Source organism: Uloborus diversus, chromosome 3 (assembly GCF_026930045.1).
Source record: "Uloborus diversus isolate 005 chromosome 3, Udiv.v.3.1, whole genome shotgun sequence".
In the NCBI taxonomy this organism is placed as follows: Eukaryota; Metazoa; Arthropoda; class Arachnida; order Araneae; family Uloboridae; genus Uloborus; species Uloborus diversus.
In genome coordinates this window covers 180,636,225-180,663,998 of record NC_072733.1, presented here as the reverse complement: position 1 = coordinate 180,663,998, position 27,774 = coordinate 180,636,225, and the positions used below count along the sequence as shown (strand labels likewise).

General features: G+C 34.0%; 1 protein-coding gene across 1 annotated transcript; it reads left to right on the top strand.

The window, feature by feature from the left end:
* The first annotated feature begins 294 nt into the window (after positions 1–294).
* LOC129219194 (sulfotransferase 1C4-like) lies at positions 295–16,150 on the top strand. Its single transcript, XM_054853520.1, has 4 exons — positions 295–372; positions 3,285–3,687; positions 12,216–12,444; positions 15,801–16,150. Exons 2-4 carry the CDS (start codon positions 3,295–3,297, stop codon positions 16,064–16,066), a joined length of 888 nt encoding a protein of 295 aa, XP_054709495.1. The 5' UTR covers positions 295–372; positions 3,285–3,294; the 3' UTR covers positions 16,067–16,150.
* The last annotated feature ends 11,624 nt before the right edge of the window (positions 16,151–27,774 follow it).

Here is a 27,774-nt window from a genome sequence, read left to right as displayed (position 1 = left end):
TCTGAAATCTTAGTTATATACTAATATGCAGTGCATACCAAATTAAATTCCCGAGGAAAAAATATTTAATTATTTGAGGGTTCGAGTCTGTTAGTATTACCGGTATTTCTAGCTTTAAAATTCCAATGCTTCAAAATGTCAATGCCTTGTGAACAGTGCGTTATCACTATCAAAATTTTAATGCCGAACATCTTTAACCTGAACTGTCTCATATCGCATTACTCTGATAACGCGTTCCAAGAACTACTCTTATTTATTTATTTATTTATTTATTTTACTTACAGCGTCAAAAAAACAAGAAAACAAAAAAGATTCCTCTAGTAAGACATCCTGCGCGCGTCGATTGAAATTTGCCGTTATTCGCATTGAACGGTAAGCATTTTTTTAATTTAAATTTCATTCGGATTTTACTTTTTTAATATTTTTTTCAGACGCTTATTGCCCGTTTACTAGGCGGTCTCTGTTGCCCATAGAGCCAGTTTCTCCTCGTGCATTTAGTTAATACAGTGAAACCCCGTTACAACGAACTTCAAGGGATCAAAATTATTTTCGCTGTAACTGGAAATTTCGTTGTATTGGTGATCGTTAAAACGGTATTTCACTGTACTATTCGCACATGCAGAGCTTGATTACTGAATAGGCCAACTAGGCCGTGGACTAGGGACCCCGCGGTTTTGAGGCCTACAAAAAAAATTCCTAAAATTGTTGCAGCCAATGGTTAAAAGTAAGTTTGGGATTTAAATTAGTCCCCAAAAAGCATTTGGCCTTGGGCACCCCGGTATCTTAATCGCGTCCTCTGACATCTATGTAACAACTTCGGCGTAAATTACTAGTACTTCCTTATAGTAAGTACCTCGCACTAACTAGTTGCGCCACTGAGACTTTTTTCACTAAATAACTATATTTGTTTTTACAATTGATTGGAAGTTGTCATCACTAAGTAATACTGCCCTTTACAGGTAAATGGTAGTATCAACAAATTTTTATTTATTCATTATTATTATTTTGGATTTTTTTTCATCGATTTTATTTCAGCCTTATTAAACGCGCTTATTTGGTCTCCACTGAAAATAAAGCAATTTCTTTGCCAGTGGCCTGGCTTCAAGTTTCAATGCTTTTTTTTACGCATGTGGGAGGTTAAAAACGCATTCCTTCAAATATCTCGAAAGCAGTTTGCAGATGCTGTCATAGATCTGCCTACGACAAAATACTTCGGTGTAACTTTTCTCATTTTTATAGGTTACAGGTGTAACTATGCTACATTTTTGTTTAAGTATTCTATCTTTTTTTCTTTTGCTTAGAAATAAAACAATTGTTTCGAATTTGGCTGCGTACTGCCACCTTACTATTTACAGATAGCAGAGCCGTGTCCAAGGGGAGGGTTTTAGGGGTTAAACCCCTCCCATTGGGGAAACAAATATATGTCAAATGAAGAAAGTGATTGACTAAAATTAACTTTAATGTGAAAGTCTGCGTTTAGCGTTTTTTTTTCCTTTTCTCTCTGAAGTTTTTCTGTAATTAAACTCAGTAATTCTGCATTTTTTTTCTCTTATTCAACGCAGTTGGACCTAAACCCTAAACGATTACATTTCTTTCTTCTTTTTTAACTTGAAAAGTTTTACATTCCATTCAAATGTTATGTAATTTACAATTGTTAAAGCTTTACCGACTGAAATAATATTTTGGAAAAACTGTGGTGGTAGAACCGCTGAATGAGCTACCAATACAAAGCATTAATATTGCTTATTGTAAGGAGGTAATGATGAATTTGGCATATGCTGAGCTATGAAAATGTATTGGCGATTGTGTTTAGTAATGTAATTTCCATCTACAAAAAGCTCGTTCTTGTTTAGTTTACAAGTAAGAACGTATTAAGCATTATTTCAGAACATAAAATCTGATGTACAGTAGACCTTCGTTTTACGCGGGGGTTGCGTTCCACGGAAATGCCGCGTTAATTGAGACCTAACACTAGTGTTAAAATAGGGGTTTGGTTCGCTAGATAACAAAATACTTCATTCTAGTGATGACTAATTATATAAGTTTAATGTATACTTATATCGACTTTTATACACAACATGCATAATTAATTTCGTGTCCTGTTCATAAAGATGAACTGGCTATGATTTTTTTTTTTTTTTTTGCAGTCATCAAGAATTTTTCCCTGTAATTCTTTGCAGAGCATTAACGCATCCATGATCACTTGCGTCATTTCCAAGATAGAATTTTCCTTCACTAATCAATCAGAAAGATCAATTCTATTGTCTAGCTCAAAAAATTCAATGTGAATGTTTTTGGTTGTGTGTCACCGACGTCGGTATCCTCGTTGGTTTTGACCTACTTTGTCACTCCTAAAAGCTCTTCTTCCAGTGAGTACTGAACTGTGTGAGTTTAATAACTTTACTTCTGGAAAGAGCTCTGGAACCAATCGTATAAAATGTCCAGTGGCCCTAGCTCGATTATTAGCACGCCAAAATGCAGTTGATTACGCGTAATCTGCAATGTTTAGGAGTTTGTATTTTGAAAGAGGGAAAATTTTTATCTGTTTGCATTGCCGCATCCGCGTAAAACCGAAACTCATTCGCGTAAAATAAAATAAAGGTGTCAAATCTTAAACCACGTATAACCGAAACCGCGTAAAATAAATCCGCGTAAAACAAGGGTCTACTGTACATTCTACATTATAAAATAATTTGCGGAGAGTTTTTAATTCTTTTTGCAATAAACCGCATAGTAAACAGGTTTAATTCAAAAGAAACAAACAAGGTTTGGTTAAAGTGAACCTGTAAAATGAAGGAATACTTTGGTTACCTGCCAGAATTATACTTCTAGGGGAAGGGGAGGGGGCAGCAATACTTACGGGTGTATAAACGCCATATTGGGATTGACAATTTGTCGTAAAACTAAAGGTTGTGCCCCCCCCCCCACAGATAAGATTAAAACCCCTCCCTTTATGAAAATCTGGACACGGGCCTGACAGATAGGAGTTCTCCAGGAACTGGTTATCATTCTTTCATGCGGCCCAGTTTCAGAGCAGATGGAGCTTCTTGAGCTTTAATGATGCAAATTGCACTTTTAATTTAATTTCGCGGGGTATCCAAATCAAATGCCTGCACAAGTAACTATAACGTGCCACGTGGGTGCTGGCGAGTTTCATCATCGTGAAAAATGAACTGACCGGTTTTGAACTTATAAATTCGGGTTTGAAAGCCCAACAGCTTGCTTTTGCGTCACTCTGGCAACTTCTTGTGCTATAGTAATACGCCAATCCATCTCTTTTTCAGGATTGTAAATATGCCAAAAGATACCTCCATAGTACCATACAAAATCTTTCGAGGGTTTAAGATTCCCAAAGGTGGAGTAGAGGAGTATTTTGAGTATGCTGCTGATTACAAACCGAAGCCAGGGGACATCTTCTTGGTGTCTTATCCAAAATGTGGAACAACTTGGGTACAACAACTTCTCTACTTAGTGCATTCTAAAGGTATTCCAGCTCCTGGTGGATGGTCCGAGATGGTAAACAAAGTTCCCTTCCTTGAACAGGATGGACCCAATAATTTAGATGGTGCTTTGGCCTTCAAGTATCATCTACCGTATCATCTTATGCCAATGTCGTCTGATGCAAAATACATATACGTAGCAAGGAATCCAAAAGACGCTTGCGTATCTTATTACCACTTTCTCAAGGTTAGTAATCCTTTTGTTCTTACCTTCTTATTACTTTCTCGTGCAAAAGTGGTCTGCATCTGAAATTTTTAGGCATAGAAATCTTAAATTCAAAGTAGTAAAAATTTTACAATATCCATAGCGGTGTGAAAGAGCTAACTGTATATAACATTTAATTAGTTTTGAAAATTAATGTTTCTAAGTCAAATGAAAGAAGTTTTTTTGTTCTTAATTTGCAATCAGTCCCTTGTTATTCATTTGAAGCACTACTTGTTAATGCTGTTAACACAACTGAAACTTGCTTTTCTCATTTGCTGGCAAATTTATTAAGATAATCAACCCATTTCTACTTTACTAAATTATTACTTAGTCTTTTATTGTAACTGAAGTACCATTTATTTTATGATATGAATTTTAATAAAATAAGGACTTTGACAATGCAAATGTGGTGGAAAACGTAACAAATCAAGGATTTTCAGATGCCCTTGCCAAATATGCACAATATCGAAAAGATAAAGAAAGATTCTCAAAATACTAAGAGAAAACCCAGGAAACAAACAAAAGACAGAAGATTAGGTCTGTCTTCAGATACTGAATCTGAACCAAAGTAATTTCAGAGCTCAAGTGAAGCAGGTAATTATTTCAAAGACTTGTTATCCTGTTGTGCAATTAAAATTGGAGATTTTTGTAAAATGTTTAACCTACTAAACTTACATTATATTGGTTACTTCATCAAAGTAAATAAACAAGAATCTTCAATACTTTTTTTAGAAGATATGTTGCATGTAGCTTCAGTTTTATTTGTCCTGAAAAAGATGTGGCAAAATACTGTGTCCAAAGCAGATACTATTGAGCTCCCTCGTCCATTGATCAGTAGAGGCACAGAAAGAGTTGCTTTGAAAATGAAATTTGATTCTGATATTTCTGGCAATCATAATCTTTACTGATTGTAGTTAAATTCACTTAACAATTTATGGCATTTTCTTGGATGTAATTGTTGCCTGAACCTTGTATTAGCATCTAATTAGACAGGAATTATTTCAGCATCATTTTTTCCACTTTTAATCTCTGTGAGTTAAACCTCCCTCAAGTGTAGAGGTTTTACTCAGTTTGGACACTTTTAAAAATATTTTATTAATCATCATATTTTTAAGATTTCGGTCAAGCTTTTATCATCTCAGACACTAATTATTCTTATATCAATATCATTCACAGTGCACGGGTTGCTTTTAAAACTAGAATTACTTTACTAATAATCTTTTAGATTAAGTCCACTATAAGACTTTAAAATTTCCAGTAGATGAAATTTTGAAGTTTTATTATCAGGTGAGCCAAATAATAAAATTTCAAATTATGTTCTTTGTTGATATATTTAAATTGTGTTTTTTGTTATTATATTCAAATTATGTTGTTTATCAACAATTTATGTCTCTTCAAATCATGTTATCACCCTTTATGTTCTTGACTTTATTTTGAAGCACAGTCTGGTAAATGTGCAGGACAGTTCTCAATAAGCACATCATTTTGGCCACCCTGTATTTGTAGGTTTGTATTCCGTTACGACAGCCACTTTTAAAACTTGTCAAAATAATCCAAGAATTGTTCTGGAAATGATAATTTACTTCTGACACTTTTGTGCCTTTGAAACAGTTGGTGAGTTTCTTTACCAATTACTTAACGGCTTTATTTTGGCATTGCCAGTCTTATGTGCACATAACGAAAAAGTTATTTTATGCTTATTAATTTTTACTCCAAAACACTTTTTGTCTTTAAACGTTATAGTATCAACAGAAAAAAAAGTTCTAAAATAAATCCGTTTCATGAGCATTAAATATGTTTTTGCAACATAATGTTAAAAAAATTTAACTGCTTCGTTTTTCTATATGTCAGACCTCTTTAGAAACTTTGCCTGATCGTCCTATACACAGAGTAACAATAGAACTAGGACACGCACCAGGGTTTTTTTTTTTTTTTTTGGCCATAAGAATCAGAGCAGTTTTTGAAACATAAGTTTGGCAAGCCCTAAGGTCTGACTTTCAGCTAAGTGCTCAAGCGTAGTTGATCACATACTTTAACTTCATCATGAAGTGGCAAAAAAAAAAGTCAAATGAATAACCCCTTTTTTGTTTGAGCACTATTCTTTCCTCACTTTGACTGCCAGTTTCTACCAAGCGGATGAAGAAGCAATCCCTCTAGTGTTTTTATAATATCTATGGTTCAATGCGGTATCCCTTATGTCTCCTTAAATGCACCAAGCTAACGTTAGTTTGAAAATTTGAGAGGCCCTAATTCTTCATTAAATTTATAGATTTGTGTAGGAATATTGGTCAGACAGACCAATTATATGTGATGGCAATTCCAAGAAACGATCATTTTTCTTCAATCAATGTAGTGTTGCAATCTCGCTCAAAGCTTGCAAGTTATTCCAAGCTGAATAGAAAATTTACTAGAAGCATTTTAAGCTACCCACGATCTTGTCTGGTTCTGATAAGTTGGTTTGCAATCCGCTGAGGCTTAAATGATTCCATTAGTTAAAATAAAGGCGATGAGGGCAGTTTTGGGTTGCGATAACGATTACTGGAACATCATTGACGAGCGGTCCGCCCAAGCAAACCAAGCAGCGCTTGGTTTGCTTGGGCGGCTCTCCTTAAATGAATTTTTTAAAAGTAATAATTTGTTATTTTTTAACTCATTAAGGACACGAAACATGAATATGGTACATATTTTCTGTTCCTCAAAATGAGTAAAACCTGTGAGTAGCTCGACCGAGATCCCCCGTGTACATTTCTCCCATCTCGCCAACAACAAACCACGGAAACTTAACAAGCCTAATTCAAGCAGAAACACGAATCAAGTGTTGTTGCCATGAAAACCCACATCACCCTAGCAAAGAATATAAATAATAGGAGAAGTTCCACTCCGTGACCAGTTTTTAAGCACCGCCGAGAAAAAAAATATACTTACGGAAACGTGATTTAACACAAAAGCCGACATTTAGGAACAAATGACAAGCTTTCGTCGCCAATGTTGAACTGGCTTGGCGGAGGGTTGCTATTTCCTATGAGTACTAATTCGAAGAAAAAAAAAAAGACGGTCGCGGGAGTCAGGGAATGAGACACAACCCCTCTGGAGATTCTAAAGTATTTTGTACCTGAAGATTTGAAGGGTTCCAGATGTTCAATCTTACTCTTATCTTTTACTAATGTACTGCAGTTGACTTCATTTGCTACTGCTGAAAAACCGCAACTGATGCATCTACTAATCAGAATAAATTCGCGTATTTTCCCCTTTTGCTGATCATATCTTTTTCAGTTTAATGATAAAAATATATATTGAGGGAGGAAACATTATTATTTATTTTCACTTTTGTTGATTTATGTCATTGAGGTTGTAAAAACAAAATAACCTTTTTGGTCTGCTAGTTCTAGGGGAGCATTCTTTTTTTTTAATTTAAAGAAACGGTTTAAACGAAGAAATAAATTTAAAAATAGTTAATGTTTTGTTTGCTTAATTTTACCCCTTTGAGAGGAACACCAAGTGCCCCAGCATCTACTTTAGAGCACTTGCAATAATGAATTACACAGGGGAACAAAAAAATGTTGTATGTTTGGTGCCCAGAGTTTGAGAACGGATTTTAGATATGTTTGGGGCTCTGAAACAAAATATGAAATTAGTTTTTCTCTAGCAGCTCTACTTTTCAGATGAGTTCAGCTGTTTTACCCAAAATATGCAGTTTTAACTCCATTTTATGCACTTCTATATCAAAGTAGAGGCTTCTGAAACAAGGATTGCTTCCAGCACATTTGCTCTGCTATAGTCAGTATGCAGTGCAGTAACGTTCAGAAAAATTCACTACATGGAGTAAATATCTAGCAAGTTTAGTAACAATGCTTCAACGAATTAAGGTCAGATTGTTAGTTTTTGCAATGCATATATTCGCTTCGCGTGATGTGTGACGAATTGGATCTTTGCATACAATATTTTCAGGGCCGGACTAATGTAGACCCTAAACAAACCTTTTTTTGGGGGTCCTCTGCAGTCAAACCTTATAAACAAAAGCATTAATGAAGAATCAGGGGTGGTAGTTTCAGGAGTGTTGAGTTGTTAAATCACTTATTCAAAGCAACCCACACTTGTACACATAAAAAAAAAGTAGATAAATTCAGGAGTACCTTAATTTTCTTAAATAAAAAAACAACAGTAGAATCAAAAGGGAAAATTGAAAATCCTTTTAAAAGCCTTATGTTATTTAAAATCATAGTCAAGTATTTTATTTGCTATTAAATAGAAATGGCAATAGATAAAAATTTTAAATCACTGCTTTTAATTTTCTTGTTGGTCAACAATTAATTCAGTTATCAATCGTGTGAATAAAGGTTTAGCCGTTATTAAAATTTGCTTTAAAAAACGTTATAGTTCAAATTCTATGAAAGACGGAAGTTTCAAAAACCTTCTATCAAACGCGGAAAAATATTCTCTTTATTTTGGTATTAAATTTTTAAAATTTTAACTATGTTTTCACTGCAAAAATTGCGAAAAACCTTTTAGAGGAAATGAATTAATACCTTCGTTAATTAATGTCATCCAAAGACGAAACCTAGCTAAGAACACTCTCGATCAACTCTCCATTCGAAAAAATTTTTTTAAAAAAATCGGTCTATTCGGTTTGGCGCAAGAGTGCCACAGACAGATACACACACACAGACAGACACGTCAAACTTTCCCTTGTGTGTCGGGGGTTAATAATACAACGTTAAAAAGCACAAATGTGCAGGAGCACTGCATACACGTGTTTCTACGTTACGAACGCCTTTATCAATGCAAAACTTTGAGCTTATAGATGAATAGATACCCGATAAATCGGAGCAAAACCCTTTGGAACGGCAGGAGTCGAATCTTTTGTCGGATCGTGTGTATCTCATTCATGAGATTCATATTCAACCATGAGCACAAATTTTTGCATAGATAAAGGTGTTCCTTGTACGCCGAATTTCTGGTCTGCACTGTTCCTGCACATTTGTGCTTTTTAACGCTGTATTAGTTTGCCTTTATTTTTAATCACAAAGGTATTATTTCCTTCATATTATAAAATTGGCTAAATAGCATTATAACACGGGGTGCCCATCTAGGGAGGGTCATGGCTCAGACGGCGCCATTAAAATTTTTAGGGGGTTGTTTTCAGGGGTATTTTTCTCTTTCTATAGGAGCTCTTTGTTTTGCGGGTAGGGGGTCTTAGCGATATTTAGGGGGTGGGGGTGCGCCCTTAATCTCATGGAGGGGGTGGATAACGGGAGCTCAGCTTATAAGCAAATGCGTATGCACTTGAATAATTGCAAATTACCTATCTCTACCAGTGATTCAATTGATTCACGTGCTTAAAGAAACAAGACTTTACTCAAGTGCGTGTTTTACATTTTTCTCGTGAAATTTTATAAAAACTAATGTGGAACTTAGAATTGGATAGGGGGAATGTCCATCCGTCTCAATTTTTCAGGATAGCCAAATTGATTTGAGAATTCAATAAATGATGAATTTATTTTTCGAAAATCCTCTAACAATTGCTTTACAACAACAGAAGGGGTATTTAGCGCGTTTGGGAACAAATAACAGATATGTTTAGTGTTCGTCAAAAGTCTAGAACATTGTGATTGCAAAAAACCACTGTAGAATTACATAATATGTACGAAACAATGAAAAAGTATGCTTTCGTTTATTTAGTACTTTTGATACATAGTTATCTTACCAACCCACTAGTACTCTCATTTTAGAATTAAGAGAGGGGGGGGTGGGATATTTAAAAGGTCAAAATGTCGCAATTAATAAGTGAAGGGGGAAGGGATTGGGGGGGGGGTCACGAGCAGTTTCTTCATAATATCTGATACCAGGGTCCACCGACTGATGACAGGCCCTGGTGTTAAGCAAATTGTGATTTTAAAAGAAAAAGGACAAAAGAAAAAAAAAATCTCGATGTGAAAAACAACGCATGGTTCCTTTTTTACTGCCCAAAATTAATTTATTTTAAGGATTCAAAATTTTTACTCGTTTCATACTTTTGCGCCACTCTAATTTCGCCCCATTTCTTTTAAATCACGTGTCGCTAACATATAACTTACGCTTGTCGATTCTACAATAACTTTTTTGCTACCCTTTAGCAATGAACCATTGGACAAATGAGGCTTAATTACCTCCCTTTCAACGTTTTCGCAGAGGGGAGAGAATAGAATAAACCTCTTCACCCCTTCACCCCCTATTGGGTACTGGATTCGCATTGCAAATGCAGCGCCATCAGCATAAGCAATTTAGTGCCTTTCCGATTATTCAAATACGCTTTTTCCCAAACTTATCTCGCCAACCTGCTCCTAGATGTTGGCTTTTTTTGTCAAACCACACTTCCGTTTCGTGTCGAAAGGCAGGTAACATACACTCCTGTTTGTGAAAATTGCAACACCATGAAGAACCTACGCGAGTGATCTGAAAATTGCAGGACATGTAAAGCAGGGCATGATATGCAAATGATTAGAATTGCAGACCGGTAGCGCATGCGTATGCTGAGCAGCGCTCTCTGAACTGCGGATCGAACCGAATATAAATAGACAGCTGTAGCGAGGAGTGTATGATTATCGGTGGTTATATGCTAGAGTAAACGTTAACTTAATCGACGAAAGAAAGCAAAATTAGAGCAAATTTCGGAGTTTGAACGGGGCAGAATCGTCGGCCTTCGTGAAGCTGGATTGTCTTATCGTGCAGTAGCCGCTCGTGTGCTGCGTAACAGCAGCACAATCATGCGTGTTTAGAAGCAGTGGACGGACGAGGGTCAGACAGCTCGGAAATCCGGGAGTGGACCCCGAAATGTGACGTCAGCTCGCGATGACAGACATCTGGTGCATACGAAGCTGATGGACCGCACAGTTTCTTGGCAGCAGAGTGGTCAACAGCTACAGGCGTTTCACTGTGTGCTTCATCAATTCGGAGACGTCTGCTGTAGAGTGCGCTGCGCGCAAGTATTTCATTACACAGAATTACTATCACACAAAACCATCGCCGCCTGCTTCTACAATGGGCCAATGTGCATAGGAGCTGGCATGCTGATTGTCAGCAGGTAGTCTTTTCTGACGAATCCTGCTTCAATTTGTGGAACCATGATGGCCGAATTAGTGTCAGGCTCTATGCCGGTGAACGGCATATTCTGCAGTGCATTATCGAACACCACAGTGGACGAACACCCGGAGTTATGGTCTGGGGTGTCATAGCATATCATGGACGATCATAATTGCTACGAATTGTGGGCAATTTGAACAGTACCCGGACACAGTACAGGACTTTTAAATCCTACCTTGATTCGCATCAGGTACAGTTTCTTCCTTGGCCTGCATATTCCCCGGATATGTCGCCGATCGATCATGAGTGGGATTTCGTTGGTCGGCGTCTCGCTCGTGATCATCGTCCTGTTGCTTCGACAGACGAACTTTGGTTGCGCATACAAACAATATGGAATACTCTTCCGCAGGCAGATATTCAAACTTTCTTTCACTCCATGCCGAGTCGTGTAGCAGCTCTTATTGCGGCGCGTGGTGGCCACACAAAATTCTAATTTATATCTCTTTTTATAGCTTGTTTGGTTTGAAAATGTAATCATTTATTTGTACCATTACCACTCAACTGTGTATTAAATTTCATTCAACTATAATGCTTCCTTCATGGTGTTGCAATTTTCACAAACAGGGATGTACGTTTCTACCGACGTGCGACATCTTTGCCTGTGAAATATTGTTGACCCTAGCTTCTATCCAGTGAGAAGAGAGTGATGAAGAAGTGCATTTTACGGCGCCAATTTAAGCGACTTATTTCGCTTGGGTGGACTGCAAGTCACTGCTGGAGCTATGTTTGTGTTGTAGGAGAAAAAACCAATCTAAGGTTTTTTCTCTTACAACACAAACATATATGTGATCGTCTAAGGTCAAACATCCAGTTAAGAGAGCCACACTATAAGTAAGCAAACAAAATGCAGGAAGCAAAATGTAAGCCAAAGAAAACCCGGCTTCAAGCATGATCAGTTATTTAGAGTTGGCATTTATCATCCTACATGTGTTATTGCTTCTGGAGAGTGCACATCAAGCTCTACTGTCTTTCTTATTAAGTATTATTTGTTTAAATACATTTAACTATTCATTCATATAAAACTAAAAGAGGTTAAATATTATCAGCATGATTTAAGATAGAACTGTGTACCGTCATGTAAATCTGAGGCAGTGAGAAGCAAAGGGATGCAAGTGGCAAAATAAAAAAATAGAGATAACCAGTACAAGTGGCAGTTGACCCTCTCCTCTGTCATGGGACAAGAGATAGTACTAGTAGCCTAGGTAGGTGCTGTTTTACAGCATGATTTAGAAAAACTTTTCAATGAAAGCCTACCCAGGACCTTATCTTTCAACGCGTTTCAAAACTTGAAAATCTCTACATCTTTTGCTTCTCGCTGCCTCATATGAGCTCGATACTTTTTAATGTGATTTTAAGAATGAAATCATGCATAATTTAAAAATTTATAATAGGGGCTTCCAGGATACAGCATTGGAGAATTTAATGAGTTCTTTGAAGCATTTCTCACAGAACAGTTACCTCATGGCTGCATAATAGATCATGTGAAGGATTGGTACCAACATAGGAATCTTCCAAACATTCTTTTCCTAACTTATGAAGAGCTCAAGATAAATCCTAGAGCAGAAATTCTCAAATTGGCGGACTTTCTTGATATATCAATTGATGAAACAGCACTAGAAGGTGAGGAAATGTAGGCAAAAAAAAAAAAAAAACATTATTTTGCGTAAGAAATAATTTATTAAAACTATCTCCGAATGTTTATTGTTATTAGTGCAATGCGAAACCTTTTTAAATGTTACCTTTTTCGTCAACAATATCTAATCCCGGAAATAATACTAAGATATCTTACTGTTGCTCTGATGCGACGATATGCTAATGAAGAAAAATAAACTTAGCAGAAAATTCAAAATAAAAACAATGCATGGCGCGCAATACTGGAAACTCCTTTGAAGTGGTAAGGGAGTTTAAAAAAAATTTAGCATTTTTACTTTGCCCCGTATGCAATTTTCATTGCAAAGTTGTACCTTAATGGCTGTTCCACAACAACTCGCAAAATGCGTACATTCCAAGTAACTCCTTGGTTTTTTATAATTCAATAATGATTAAGGTTAAGTACCCTGTATATGTGTAATGTTAAACTGTCAAGCTTTATCTATTTTTTTTCTCAAAAAGATTTTAACGATAGAAACATACAATTTTCGATGTTTTCAAGAGGTATCTAAGAGTCAACTGAAGTGAAATTTTATGGTAAATTCTGTTTATTTCAAAATTCATTAAATTTTAACCTATAGAAATTTTTTCTATGAAAAAAAAAAGGTTCGTTTTTGAACATAAAAACAGCTGTCCTGTAAAAGTGAGTCCTAAATGAAACATTTCATTTCAGTATAATAATGAGTACATAACTACAATGTGGCAAAAATTTCAGTTATATGTAAAGTATTTTTACAGAAAAAGGAACAGTTGATGGAAATATATTATTTTGGTAGCTATCGCAGCACTTTGCATCAAAAAAAAAAAAAAAAAAACATGAATTTGATTTTTATTAGTTATATCCTACTAATTAGTTTATCCACCGACCTAGCAAGCATGAGTCAGTTACGACGTTATAGTTTCAGAAAATGAAACTTTTTCTCTTTTTGTAAAATATGTTGAACTGTTTGAGAACTGCATCGTAACTTGAATTCCCATCTAATATCTCTTGATGTTTGGTTTTTGAAGCAAGCTCGTCTTATCATTATTTTGACACATACAGAAACAAGAGATTTCCTACCTTTTCCTCTTTGTCGACCTTATTTGCCAGAATTTTTGAGAAAGCTTAAATGACCGATCTCTATCTATTCAAATTTGTTGTTTGTTGCGATTTGACGTACAATGCGTCGTGAAATTTTTCCAGCAACCACTTTCCTTGCGTCAAAATCTTTAAGTTTTGTAACAAGGGAGATGACTGTAAAAATAGAATGTTATTTTCCTAATCGCTTACTAAGCACTTATATTGTTCTGTAGCACAGTTTGCAAAACAAAAAACATGCAAATTTTGCTTTTAAGAACACACAAATCTAATTGTCCTTACACTTTTGTACATATAACATGGATGTATAAACTCAAATTTCCTTCTACAAGAAATAGCTTTGTATTTCCAACAAAAGTTATTAAAAAAATTTACATTTTCTTTCTTAACTTCCCGACCAAATGCAACGAAGATTTGGTGGTTTTTCCTTTTGTCCTTATAAATTTGACCACCACCATATTATATAGTGCAGTATTTTATTATTACTACAATTATTTTACTTTATGTCTCTTTCTCCCATTGATCACTGATTTTGTGCATTGTAACAGTGTCTTATGTTGAAAAATGAAACTATTTTTAAAATACAGTAAAATTCAGTTCTTTATGTAAGAAACAGTAATGTACACTGTTTGTTCCAAAAGTAATAAGACTCATTTTTTTTGCCACGAGACTATATTGCCCACATCTGAGCGACCGGTTGGAAGAGGTAAGGGGGGACTCTGAGCTTTCCAGAAACACCAGGTTCAGTTGTCTAAGAGCTCTCGAAGTGGTGGGAGGTCAATTTTAGTGAACCTCTCTGCAGAGCCTCGTCATGGAGAGAACTTTGGAGCAATGCTATACTATAAAATTTTGCATCCAACTCCAAAAGACGGGAATGAAAACGTTTGATTAGTTCACTCAGGTCTTCAAGAACGATTGCTTGTCATACTAGCACATCAAAAAGTAGCACTAGTATTTCAATGACGACTGAATGAGTGTTCGTTTGATGTCAGAACAATCAAATTTGCCGAAAACAGATGTTCATTGAACTGTTACGAAAGATTTGGATTTGCGCGAATTGTCAAAAGTCTTGACCAACCGTTCTCTTTGTCGAGGTGCTACAGACCCCCTACAGCCCCCAGACTTCTTTTTGCTCCCAAAAATGAAAAGGCAGCTGAAAGGAAAGCATCTGGAGACCATGAACAGCATTCAAAAGACCACGATGAGGTGTCTTAACAGCATTTCCAAACGCGAGTTTCAGAGTACCCAAGATGCATGGAAAACACGTGGGCAAAAGTGTATAGATGCAGGAGGAGACTATCTGGAAGAGAATTAAGTTTTACTACATGTTTGATCAATAAAACTATTTTTTTTTAAACATCTCATTACTTTTGGGACAAATCCTCTAAAGTTAAACGATATTTTAAAACAGTTTGAGGCGTGTTTACAAATGTATAAAATAATTTGGTATGTTTATGAAAAATTCGCTATGTTTACGAAATTAGTTTTGATTCCTAAATTGAAAAATAAAATAAATAATTGTCCATAAAAAGTAGGAGGAGGAGGTTGGTGGAGGTAAGGGTTCGATTCCCACCTACTGCCCTGGATGTATCTGAGCAAAAATCGGACCTACACATAAATGGGGCTCAGGCAAGCGGAAGCTGCTTATATTAGCCTCAAAAACGGATTAACGCCTTCGTTATCTGTCACCTTGGGTGTTTGATTGGGCATCAGAAACAACAACATATAAATGGAGGGAGCAAGTCCAATCATTGGCTTAGCAAAAGCTAAGGCTACGACTCCGAGTCACGTGACTCAATAACGACGAATGGTTGACGTGTTTTGAGTGAAACTAGCGAAAGAAACCCGATTTCTTCTAATGATTTGATTTGAAATATACCACGTGACTTGGGGTCTTTGGTTCACATAAAAAACACTTTACTCCCTCCATTTTATCTCTTCTCAATGGTCGCAGCGTAGCGCTACTTTTGCTCCCACGTACGTGAGCAACATTATCTCCAATCGTGTGGACCTGCATCAAATTGAAGTGTTGTCAAGTCACGAAAGTTTTAACCGTTCGTATTTGACGCTGCAAGTGAAACGTACATCATAAGTTAATTTATCAACATAAAATTACCTACAATGGTTTAGTCATTTATTTTGTCTTCTATTTTTTTTTATTGAGATTTAACATTAGATTGCCATGTTACTTGCGTTTTTATCAAACTATATATTATCACTTATTTGAAAATTCTCACTGTACTAACAGGAATTTTGAAATATTCAAGCTTTAATTTCATGCACCATTTAATGGAGGAGGGCAAGGATTTCGTGGAGAGCTATCTTCGGCAAACTACAAGACTGAATTCAAACACGAATTCAATGCTGCCCAAGATGTTAAGAAAAGGAGTTGTTGGGGACTGGAAAAGTCATTTTTCTCCAGAGCAAAGTAAACGACTGAATGATAAATTTCTTCAAAAAACAAAAGGAACTGGTATGGAACTATTGTGGACAGCCCACATGGGCAGTTTATAAAGTAATAATTGGTGATCAATTAATATTAAATTATAAGTGTTGGAGTTGCATTTCCTAACATCAATTTGAGCCTGGAAATCTTACATAAAACTCTTTATTCCAACTATATTTCTGATTAGGAATTTTTATTCCTATCCATTAAAATAAATGCATGGTTAAATATGGATAAAATGTTAAGATATTGACTTAAGTAAATTCAAATCTTATAAAGCTTAAATGTGGAAACGACCGACTTGAAATCTTGAAAACTAATAAAGTTTAAATAAAGTATGACGTAGGGTAGCATGAAGAGGTTTAATTGAAGCTGGTTGAATTGGATTATAACTTTAAATTGTTAGGGATTGTCAACAAGCTCATAGATATTATAAGTGCCAAAAGACATTAAAGTGAGCAAAGAGTACAGAATTAAATAGCTCTATAGCTATTTTAACTTCAATTTAGTTGCTTATAGCGAATCCAATACAAGTATCGCTCGAATTAATTACATTCTGTAGCAAATACTTTATGCATTGATAAAAGAGTTTCTAGTAACCTCAAAGCATGAGTGTGCCAAATTTTTATATTTGCATCCTTATACGAGGGCGAATCAAAAAGTCTTTGCGCCTATTTTTTTTTAGTCAAAATACGGCTGTGAATACAAAGCAAACATATACATTCCCAACAGTGACAGTTCCTTGAACCGTACCAGCCGTATCTACTTTTCACTCAGAAGGGCGGAGCTGCTATCAATCATTTAAGATGACGGTTGTTTTTCAGACGTCCACAGCTTATGATCAGCGAAGTGTTATTCATTTTATACGGAGCAAGGGACAACGCTCATAGTAACTCACAGGGAAATGCACCTACAGTTCAGACCTTGTCCTAGTGATTTGCCCTCCACTGAAAAAGTTTCTAGCAGGACAGAGATTCACATGTGATGAAGCCAAGAACACAGTCCGACGGTGGTTCCACAGGGAGCTGAAAGAGTTCTACCACAGGGGGATCTCCACCTTAGCCCCTTGATGGGACAAATGTCTGAACCGGTGTGGTAACTATGTGGAGAAATAATGTAAGGTATGTAGCACGCTACATATAATTGTAAATACATGTATGTACCTGTTTTTGGTGAATAACAAATAGGCGCAAAGACTTTTTGATTTGCCCTCGTGAATTTATAATTTTCAAAATTTACAAGAACGGTATTATTTAGCGCTGTAAAACATTTTCGGCCATGAGTGCAACTCAGACCACTCTTTCTAGTCACGACAGAAAGCATGAACACTTCAGCAACTCGTTACAACATCCTCCATAGGCCTAGGACGAATCAAAGGTATCGTCATTTTTTGTCTTTATGCGTGGCACATATATACAGGGTGGTTATAAAATAAAGTGAGGTGTTCAAAGCCCTCTAGCAAGTGAAGCATTGGACGAAACTTTGCCAAATTTCATGGGCATATATAGCTGTCCATGGGATTCTGATTTATGCAATAATAAAATAGTAACCAAAATTACCACCAAGGGGAATTTTGGCGCTGCAAAAGTGTATTACTTGTGAATACTGAAGAATTAAATGCCAAAACATGCAGCACACCTCAAGTTTTCAATACAAATGTTTGTTGCTTATAAATGAGGTTGAATAAAACCAACAAGAAATTTCAATTTGTAGCAAGAGAAGAATAATATAAAAAGTCGTCAGGAAGAAATTTTGGTGGGGAAGCAAGGATTTCTTTCTTGAATAATATTCATATAAGATGATGCACCACCCCAAGTTGGGCTTAAAGCACTGAGTGTTATGGCAGGTAACATTTCTTTAATAGCAGTTTCATTAGTCATGCATTTCCTATGGTACGGCCACCGTGGTCGCCCAATCTTTCACCTTGCAACGTTTCGCCATGAGGATTTCTTAACGGTGTTGTGAATCTGCGACATGTTCCCGTTATCTCAACTTTGAAAACTCTAATAACATTGCAGGTAGGAGAAATTCCCCCCCCCCCTTCCCGAAATGTGGAAAATATTGTGCATTGTATGCAGTACATTGAAAATACTTCGATGTTGGTCATATTGAACCTCATTTGCTAGTAAAAATGATATTTTTTTAAGAAAATTGATGCATATTTTGTCAGTTAGCATTTAATCCTTCAATATTCACGGTAACACACTTTTTCAACGACAAATTTTCCCCTGGTGACCATTTTTGGTACTTTTTTTAATTTTCTTTTCTGAACACAAAATCCCATGGTCTGCACAGTGTACAACCATGAAAGTTGGCAATGTTTTGACTAATACTTCATCCACTAGAGGGTTCTGAATACCTCACATTGTTTTATAACCACCCTGTATATATAGTCGGCCTCGGTGGCATTTTTATGGCACTCATAGTTTCGTTTTCAGGAAAGTTCCATTTATCTTGTGCACTATAAATATATTGTGCATAAGATAAACACAATGGAACTATTTCTAGTGCTAAGGGAAACTATTCATAGATAACCATAAGACATTACACAGTATGAATAGCTTCCACCTTGAAAGTCCATGAACGATGTAATCAAAGATCTGTGTTCTTGTACACTGTCTTACAACATTTAAAGAAATTAGAAAATGTATTTTTAAATACTAATCCAGAAATTTTTAAATACTACCCTTGAATTGCTCGAATAGGATAAAAATGCAATCTTAATTCGTAGTTTGATTAACAAGACAAATTTCAGCTAAAAACATTTTCACATGTATTTTAGTTCTTGTAACTGTCTATAACCTGAATTGATAAAGTACAACTTATAGCACAATATATAAGATTACAGGCAAATCTTGTTTCCAATTGAAAAACAATTCAAAATTTTTATTCTTGACACTAAAAACTTTTCTAAATGGACATGTGCAATTTTTCTTAAATTACTATCTGCATGTAAGCAATCTACATATTAAAATGAGATTCAGTTCCCCACCAAGTTGTAAAATTTAATTCTCGGTTCTTATTGTTTTTAAAAGTTAATTAAGTAACATTTTATTACAATAACTATACATTAACAATTTTTCTCCCAAGTAATAAAAAGGCAATTATATCATTGTTTCCCTTAAAAATTCAAACTTAAAAGGATTAAATATGTTATGCTAGGGCTTAGTTTTGCAAAAAAAAAAAAAAAGTACAAATAGCACTACGTTTTTACTTAATTGACCTGAAATCCACTTAATGGAACAAGTTCGATAGCGCAGTACTTGAATAATAAAATGAAACACCTTTATTGAAATTTTTTTATACAATATATTTACTTCATTTTTGGTTGTTTCCCTTTTCAGTATATCTGTTGAATGTTTCAGCCAGGATTTCATTTTCGACGACTATGTCCTCTGCTACTTTCATGTTTTTTCAATAGCATTTGGGAAATAATTAATGAAGAAATAGGAGTTCTTCCAAAACCACAAAAAATGAACAGTACAATATCAATATGAAAAAAAAAAGATTAATTGCTTTTGGTTCAATGTACGAAAAATTCATATGATTTTATAGGCTATTCTACGAAGAAAATCCTGGTTCTGCATTTCAAAAAGTATTGTTACATTTCTTTACAGTCTGCATTGTGAAAAGAGTTAATCAAAGGCTCCCCCCCCCCCCCATTAATAAAGCAAAAATATAAAAGGCACCATCATCAATGTTGAACTCTTCCAATCTAAAACATAAGTAATACTTATTACAGCAGAAAAAATCAAGAAACTTATAGCTTAATCACGACTTTTTCAGAAATAAAAATTTAGGTACTTCAGGAATTTTTCAGGAATGGTATTAACCCTCCCAAAGTTTTCAAAACTATTTCAAAAAATACTTTCTTTCCTTTTTTTTTTTTTTGGCTGAAAAAATTAATATTTTATTTTTAATTTTCTTATTTACTTTGCAATTTCATTTGAAAAATTAAATTATCATTAAATAAGGGCTCATTCATTAATTACGTAAGGATGATTTTGGCAATTTGATTCCCTATTATTAAATTAAACCTTTTTGAGAAAAGAAATAGTTACAAAAAATTGGGAATCTAGACTGAACGTTTTTTCGACATTTTTTTTGTATATGATTAAAAATAAAACATGCCATAAACAGTGCGATTCTTTTATTATATTTTACACTATTCATTCTTTGTAACACAAATAAAAAACAGCTCCTCCTAATACATTTTTTGCCTTCCAGACACAAATGAAATATGATCCTTGCCAAAGCACTTGACTGTGGGATTTCCGATATAAAATATCAACTTTATAAATATTATGTAAGAATAGGTTTTATCCCCCTTCCCCCCCCCAAGTGAGGGTATGTACAGATTTTTCCAACCCCCCTCACCGTCAGGACCTTTACATTATTAAAGAATGGTCCCTAAGAGTACAAATTAAGTGTTTTATTTGCAATATTTATTTTTATTGTACTTATAGTAAACATCATTTCCTACAGAACAATGCACCTTTTTCCTATGAATTTTGAACACCACTTACAAAAGCACCAAAATTCCTATAACTTGAAACTACCTAACTCTATTGCATATTATAAAAGTAATAAAAGATAAATTTCAGAATCATTATTTCATATGTGCTTATGAGTAATCCTTTTTATCCTTTTGAGTGAATAAAATACTTTGAACATTTAACAGGGGCGAAGCTATGCGATCAAATGTTTCGCATCGTCTGCTTACAATCTAGCTGTTATATTTTCATTGAAAGAGCAAATTAAAATTTTCTTAAAATGTTTTTACCCATGATTAAAGTTAATTTGGGTTAATTTCCCCAGATTAAAGTTAAAAGTAAAAATTACAACTAATAATTTTAATTTAGGCAAAATTTTCTCTCAACAAAAGGTAAAATGACAAAGCTCTTCAAAATACTCTTGAAAACGTTGCTAAAAATCACATCATCCAAAAAAAAAAAATTTTTTTTAACTAAAACAAATTATTAATCACAAAATATACATGACATAATATGAAAATGTGTTTACCAATAAATAGACAAGGTATTTACTTATTTTTTCTTAGTCTTTTGTAAGCAAGTCTGTTAAAAAAACATTGATACGTTTTCAAGCCTTTTAGCTGCAACTCATTGAAAAATGTAATATACAATTAAAAAAACAGAAACAAAGAAAGAAAGGTTGAAGGTGATATTTTTTGCTAGGTCTAAAGATAAAAAAGTGTCTGTTTTAAAACTTTTTTACACTGAAGACTATACCTCTTAAGCAAGTAATAATTAAATGGCCTTTCAAGAACTAAAACATATTTATAAATTCAAGAGATGAGTCAAATTTAGAGTCCAGAATTCCTTTTGAAAGATAAAGGAAATGGTCTATTTTCTCTTTCCCTATAAAACAGTGAAAGCTATCAGAAAAATTATTATTGTAAAATAACCACCATTAGTTCAAAACAGTGGTTGGAAGTAGCGCGCTACAAGTAGCGACGCTACTGTAGTGGCTACATTTTTTAGTAGTTTGTAGTGTAGTGCACTACTTTTTAAAAAACGTAGTGTAGCGAGTAGTTCGATACAAAAAATTAGTAGTTTGTAGCGATTTCAGGAAACTACTTTTAAATAAACTTCCGAAGAAAAAAAAAGAATTAAGGTTCAAACGAATTTGACTGGTGCAAGTTTTAAACAAGTGCATCAGCGGATACGAGAAATAAAGCTCTTAAAAATACGAGATAACTTCAGATATATCGTTTTGACGCCATAAGTTATATCTGTTTGACGCCATTAGTTTGTTTGTCATCGTATTTTTCATATTTCGTCAATATTTATATTGAATAGAGCTTGACTTAAAAAGAAAGTATATGAATTAGAGATAACAGCCAATTTTGTAACTCCTTTGTTTTTTCTGGCTGCCGAGAATGTCCCATGGATGAACATTTTAGATTTCAAAGAGATTATTGTTCCAAGACTGTAAAAGCACTTATTTTCGCGAAAACCAAGGCATCGGTAATTTTGCGAGTTGAAAATTTCGTGAATTTTATATGAACAGACCGAAAGTTGAAAAACAAAAGTACTTCACGAGGCTTAAATTTTCGTGATTACGACGGGAAAATTAAAGTTTCGTAAAAATAATGCTTCTACTTTGTTCACCAAATAAAGAAGCTGTAAATGTTATAGAAGATGTTACTAAACTGACCTGACCAGCTTACAATAAATACGAGCATTAGAGTGCTATATGGATTGCCAAATCGATTAACTCCACTTTTTGAAAAAATCCTCATTTCTGCTTTAATAGTGCTTAATCAATGCTTAGAATGTGAATTTATATTAAACTTTTGACTCAGTACATTTCTGATCCTGCGATGGCAGAAAATGTAACACGGGGAGCCCATTCACTCCTATAGATAACACTATCTTCTTCATCACTTTTCTCGACTTTCTGTCTTATGGAGTTAATCGATTTGGCAAGTGAAACATCCACATAAATGTACGATAACGGACATTTTTGGGAAAAAAAAGAAAAAAGAAATAATATATATTTCTTAGTAATATTCCATGTTCAGATGGGCTAATTTATCAATCTAAACCTTTTCCCGTTCACTCTTCGTACGGTGTGTGCGTTTATTAGGGTGCCCCCGAAAAATCAAAAGTTGATTTTTCAAGTCGCACACCCTCGGTATTTTCACTTGAAAGTGAAAACAATTGTAAAAAATGTTTCATATAATTTGAACAACGGCAACCAGTACTGGCTTTCTTCTGAGAGTTAAAACCAGACCTGTGTACTAGACCAAATATATATATTTTTTCGAAGTTCGAAACTTCACGTTGATAAAACGTTGGCTCTATAGCCCCACATGTACCAGAAACATATTTATCCAAATTTTAAAAAAACTTTTAGGTATAATACACACTTGGCCTAAAATTTATAATTTTATTTACATTTTTTTATACATATTTTAAAAAAGCAAGGTAAATTTAACGAAATTATCAAGATAAAAAATATGAGCAGTAAAGTAAACAGCGTTAAATAGAAATTTTTGCCCTCCTGCAATATTTAAATCTCCTACATTACTCAAAGATATGCATTTTTTCAAGGTTAAGTTAAATTTTCATTTTTTTTTTTTTAAATATTATTATTCATTTACAAATGTTGATCTGAAAATGTGTTCGCTAATAAGTTTTGAACTTGATATTTTGTTTCAATTAATATGTAGATAAATAGAAATAAAAAATCAGTTTTATAAAGAAAATTATAAATTTTATGCCAAGTGTGGGATATCTAAATGTTTTTTTAATTTTAATAATTGATTTTATGGTACATGTGGAGTGTGGGATATAGGGGCAACGTTTTATCAACAAAAATTTCGAGCTACTAAAAAAAGATTTTTTTTTTCAATTTGTCCTGGCATACTCGTACCTACAAGTGCTAGCTTAACCTCTCAGACACAGTTCGGCACGGGCTGCCTTTGTTCAAATTGCATGAAACTTTTTTTTTTTTTACAATTGTTTTAACATAAGAAGAAAAATATAAGAGGGTATGCCTCTAGAAAAATCGACTTTCATTTTTTGTGGGGCACCCTAGTCTGTATGCTTTTTATTTACTTATTTTCTTAAAAAGTAGCGAAGTAGCGGCTACATTTCAAAAGTAGTTTGTAGTTGCTACATTAAAAAAAAATTGTTGTAGTTGTAGTTAACTACATTTGTTACGAAGTAGTTGTAGTTCGCTAAAAAATAAATGTAGTTTTTCCAACCACTGGTTCAAAAAGTAAAAACAGTTGGGTTAAAAAGAAAAAAACACATAGAAAACTTCATAGACTCATGTATATAACTAAAATAAATAAAATAACTGAATATTTTACTAATGAAATAAATGAAGAATTTAGCACTTTAAATTCATTCGTCTATAATTTAGACCAAATAAGCAGCTCCTGAAGTTTAAAACAATTATCAATTTATTTTTCTAAATTTTTATTAATCATTTATAAGTTAACTAGCTGCATTGCCCAGTCTACCTTGAAAATAAAAGTTGTGTCAAGTGACGTATATTTAACAATCAGGCTTAAATAAAAGAAAACTCAAGAACTACAGGGCCGAATAGTTCGAGTTTTGCGCGTTCAAGCAAACAGACGCTTTTAGAGACTTCATTTTATACTATACAGAGAAAACCATAAATAAAATAATATAAACAAAATAATAAAAGGCCACTTTTCATTTGAGCTAGAGGCAAGAATGTTACATTTGCATATTTTTTTTTTTTTTTAATTGAGAAAAAATCATTTCTGTTGAGCGTATAGTTATTCAAGAACATATTTAAAAATAAATTTATGAATTTCACAGGAATATCAAACTTTAAATTGTGACAAACTTTGCACTCACCTGCACATATACCAAATTCTACGTTTTTCTTTTTTTTTTCTGTTATTAAATCTTTCAAAACTTTTTTTATATTGATTTATGCAAACATACTTCATATTCATCAGTTAAGAAAAAATTAAATACTTTGAAACTAACAACAAATATCTTTACAATTTCAGCATCTGGGTAAGTTAGATTACCTCAATCGATCTAAGTATGTTTTGGTTAATTCACCGGAAATTTCAAACAGGACTTTTTTATCTGTTGTAAATAAATTTGTACAAAATGTACAAGTAACTTTATACTTCATCTTACATGCAGCATATAAAGATAAGTACACACAAACAGGAATTAAAAGCGAATCCTCTACAGAATAAGAGAGAAAATCTATTCCTTTCAACTCAACATTGAAAGTTTCATGTCTTTCTTTATCTTGGAAATCAATAAGAAATTTTTTCAAGGGAAACTACTAAATTTGCTGGAATAAATGAATTAAGCTTTTTAGATGCAATTTTTTTTTTTTTTTTTTTGCTTTAATCACCTCTTTAAGGGCTATGTGGTAGTTTTCGCTATGCAATTGGCAATACTGCCCAAACCAACCTTCTACACTCTCTGTTTGAAATTTCCCTGTGAGAACATACTCATCATTTAAGTTGGTTAACAAATAAATAATAAGCTCCTTTAGAGCTTTAGTGGTGAGCAAGAAGAGAGTATCCTCTGTGATAATTTTCCACTATAATTTCCCTTAAATGGCAACTTAAGTTCTATCCAAAACTCAAGCAACGAAACAAAATCATCCATAAAGGATAACCTGTCACCTCCAGGTGAATAAAAGGACATTTCATCAGAATTCAAATGCTCAAAACATTTGTTAGGATTTTTGATACTAATAATTTTCCACCATTTGTTAATTGTTTCAAGAAACTTGATAGTCCAATCAAATCCATTATCACAGATTAGTTTTAAAACAGACATTTCTTTCATCAAAAATTTGGCTCAAGACAACATTTTGTCTCTAGATTATTAGGGTTCAATGCTTTTTCGGATAGCTTAGAAGCATATTTTACAACAGATTTTTTTTTCTTTTTCATGCAAGCAAATAAGATCTGTAAAAGATGCTTGAAAATGGTTTTTGATATTATGCACTGATGGGGGGGGGATGCTTGTCTTTTGTCCTTTGAATTAACCAGTTTCTTCGAATGCTTTTAACGATATGCACAGTGTCAAATAATATATATGGAAGAATCCGTGTCAATTTAACAAGGGGCGTAACATGATGGTTTCGGATTGTTTTGGATTTAACATATGTTAAAATTCATAAAAAATTAAAATACGTTTTTTTTTTTGGCCCAAAAAAATTCCTGAGTCGAGATATAGGCCACCAAAGATGGCAGTCCTGTCATGATTTCTCACTTGAGATTTTCGTCAAAATTTTTAAAGTACATTATCTCAGGAACGATAGAACATATTTTATTGCAGTTTGTTTTATTTAAAAGAATTTTTTTTTCTTGTTTAAAAACATACGCAACATTTTGAAATATGTGCTTTAGTTTATAAATAATTTTTCTGATTTTTCTCAAAAATGTCAATTTCAAAACTTTTAATTTTTTTAGTTAATTAGTACCACTGAGCACATATTTCCTGAAAAGGAGAGCTTCCACTTTTTGTTTAACAGATTTTAGAGGCATTTGAAAAAATGAGGGTTTTTAATGAACTTTTACGTAAAGGCAGACCTGAAAGTTCAATTTTTTTTGCAGCAGGTAGCCAGAAAACACTTTTAATTCAGTCTTATAGCGAAACTTTCAGTTTGAGTTACCATTTTATTCAGGATATTGAATTTAGTGAGAACAAGATGGCATTGCGCTTAACAATTCTTTCGGCGCTACACTGAAAGGTTGTGTGGGAAATGCAGCAAATTGGCTGAAAACCACGTTTTTGTTTTCATAAAAAATAAAACTCCTGGATAAAGTGGAGAATCAAAATGAAAACTTCGCTATATAACTTGATAAATGTGTTTTCCGGCCACTTGTTGCAATTTTTTTTTTTCATTGAATTTTCAATACCAAGTGAGAAATCATGACAGGACCGCCATCTTTGTCGGCCTGCATCTCGGCCCAGGAAGTTTTTTGGGCAAAACAAAAAAAAACATATTTCTTAATTTTTTATGAATTTTAACATATGTTAAATTCAAAAAAATCAGACACCATCATTTTACGCCTCTTGTTGAATTGACATAGATTCTACCACATACAGTGAAACTCCTTCTAACGGACACCCCTCGAAAGCGGACAATTTTTAATTCCCCGATTCCAAGGCAAATAACATTATTAAACCCCTATCCTGCGGAAACCCCTCTACTGCAGACAAAAAAAATTGCCCCGTTAATGTCCGCACTAGAGGGGTTTTACTGTACATATTTCTTTCAGCATATGGCTTATGTATGTGGGTTTTAATATGCCTCCACAGGGTCTTGTTAACATGCTTTGGCTTACTCTTATTATCTGTAACTATTGATATTATAATCTATCCACATTCATGATTAACTTTCAACACATTTTCTGTCCATTTCAAAAGTTCTGGTGCAGAGGAGTTGTACACAGGAATCATGGCAGCCTACGTCTTTATTCGAAGAATAAATCGAGATTACCGTGAAGGTTTGCATACCTTTTGCATGCTTAAATACTTGATTACTGCTAATGCCACAACATGTGTTAGAACTGCAGCTAATGTGAGGTTGCATAATGATTTTGTCAACTATTAAACTGACAAATTTACCATTTCTGGCAATTTTGTTTTGGCCTTTTGTTTCTAGGTACTTCAAATGCCCCTGTTGATCACAAGTACCAAAGAATGTGGGGATAGATGATAATTTTCTTAAATATTACACTGAGGGTAAAGTTAAGACTCCGGAAGATGCAACTTCATTTACGTGACACAATATAAATCTAAAGTGCCCAAGATAGCATTCTTGGACTGTATTTTGATGCATTTTTGGAGGTTGCAATAAACATTTGTTCAATCAAAAAGGTATTTTTTTCAAATTATTTTTCTTCCGAAGGTAAGTAGTAGTGCTTGACTTCCTCAATCGGGATCTCAGTTTTTTTCTGTACTGTATTTATTTTTTAGCCATGAAAGTAAATTTTGTAATTCAGAGAATTAAACATAAATCTTTTTTCGAATTATATTTTAACAGCCATTTTAATTCATCTTTAGCTTTTTGTGTAAAAAATCAAACTGACAAGTCGTTTTCAATGGTAACACATTTGGACACTTGAATTGGAAGTTGGCTTGCATCTAATAAAAAAACTGATGCGAGTTTTTCACAGAATAATAACCATTCGTTACCAAGCACATTACAAATTCTTTCTTTTAATTTTTCAAATGATGTTATGACATCTTACTTCAAAAAATCTTCAATTTCCTCTTTTTGTCTTGCAAGA

What these genes read in the sequence shown, in the direction of transcription:
- LOC129219194 (XM_054853520.1), top strand. Translation starts at nt 3,295, where the DNA reads ATGCCAAAAGATACCTCCATAGTACCATACAAAATCTTTCGAGGGTTT. An exon ending in CTTATTACCACTTTCTCAAG is followed by an intron (nt 3,688 to 12,215) that starts GTTAGTAATCCT and finishes AATTTATAATAG; the next exon opens with GGGCTTCCAGGATACAGCAT. An exon ending in TGATGAAACAGCACTAGAAG is followed by an intron (nt 12,445 to 15,800) that starts GTGAGGAAATGT and finishes CTGTACTAACAG; the next exon opens with GAATTTTGAAATATTCAAGC.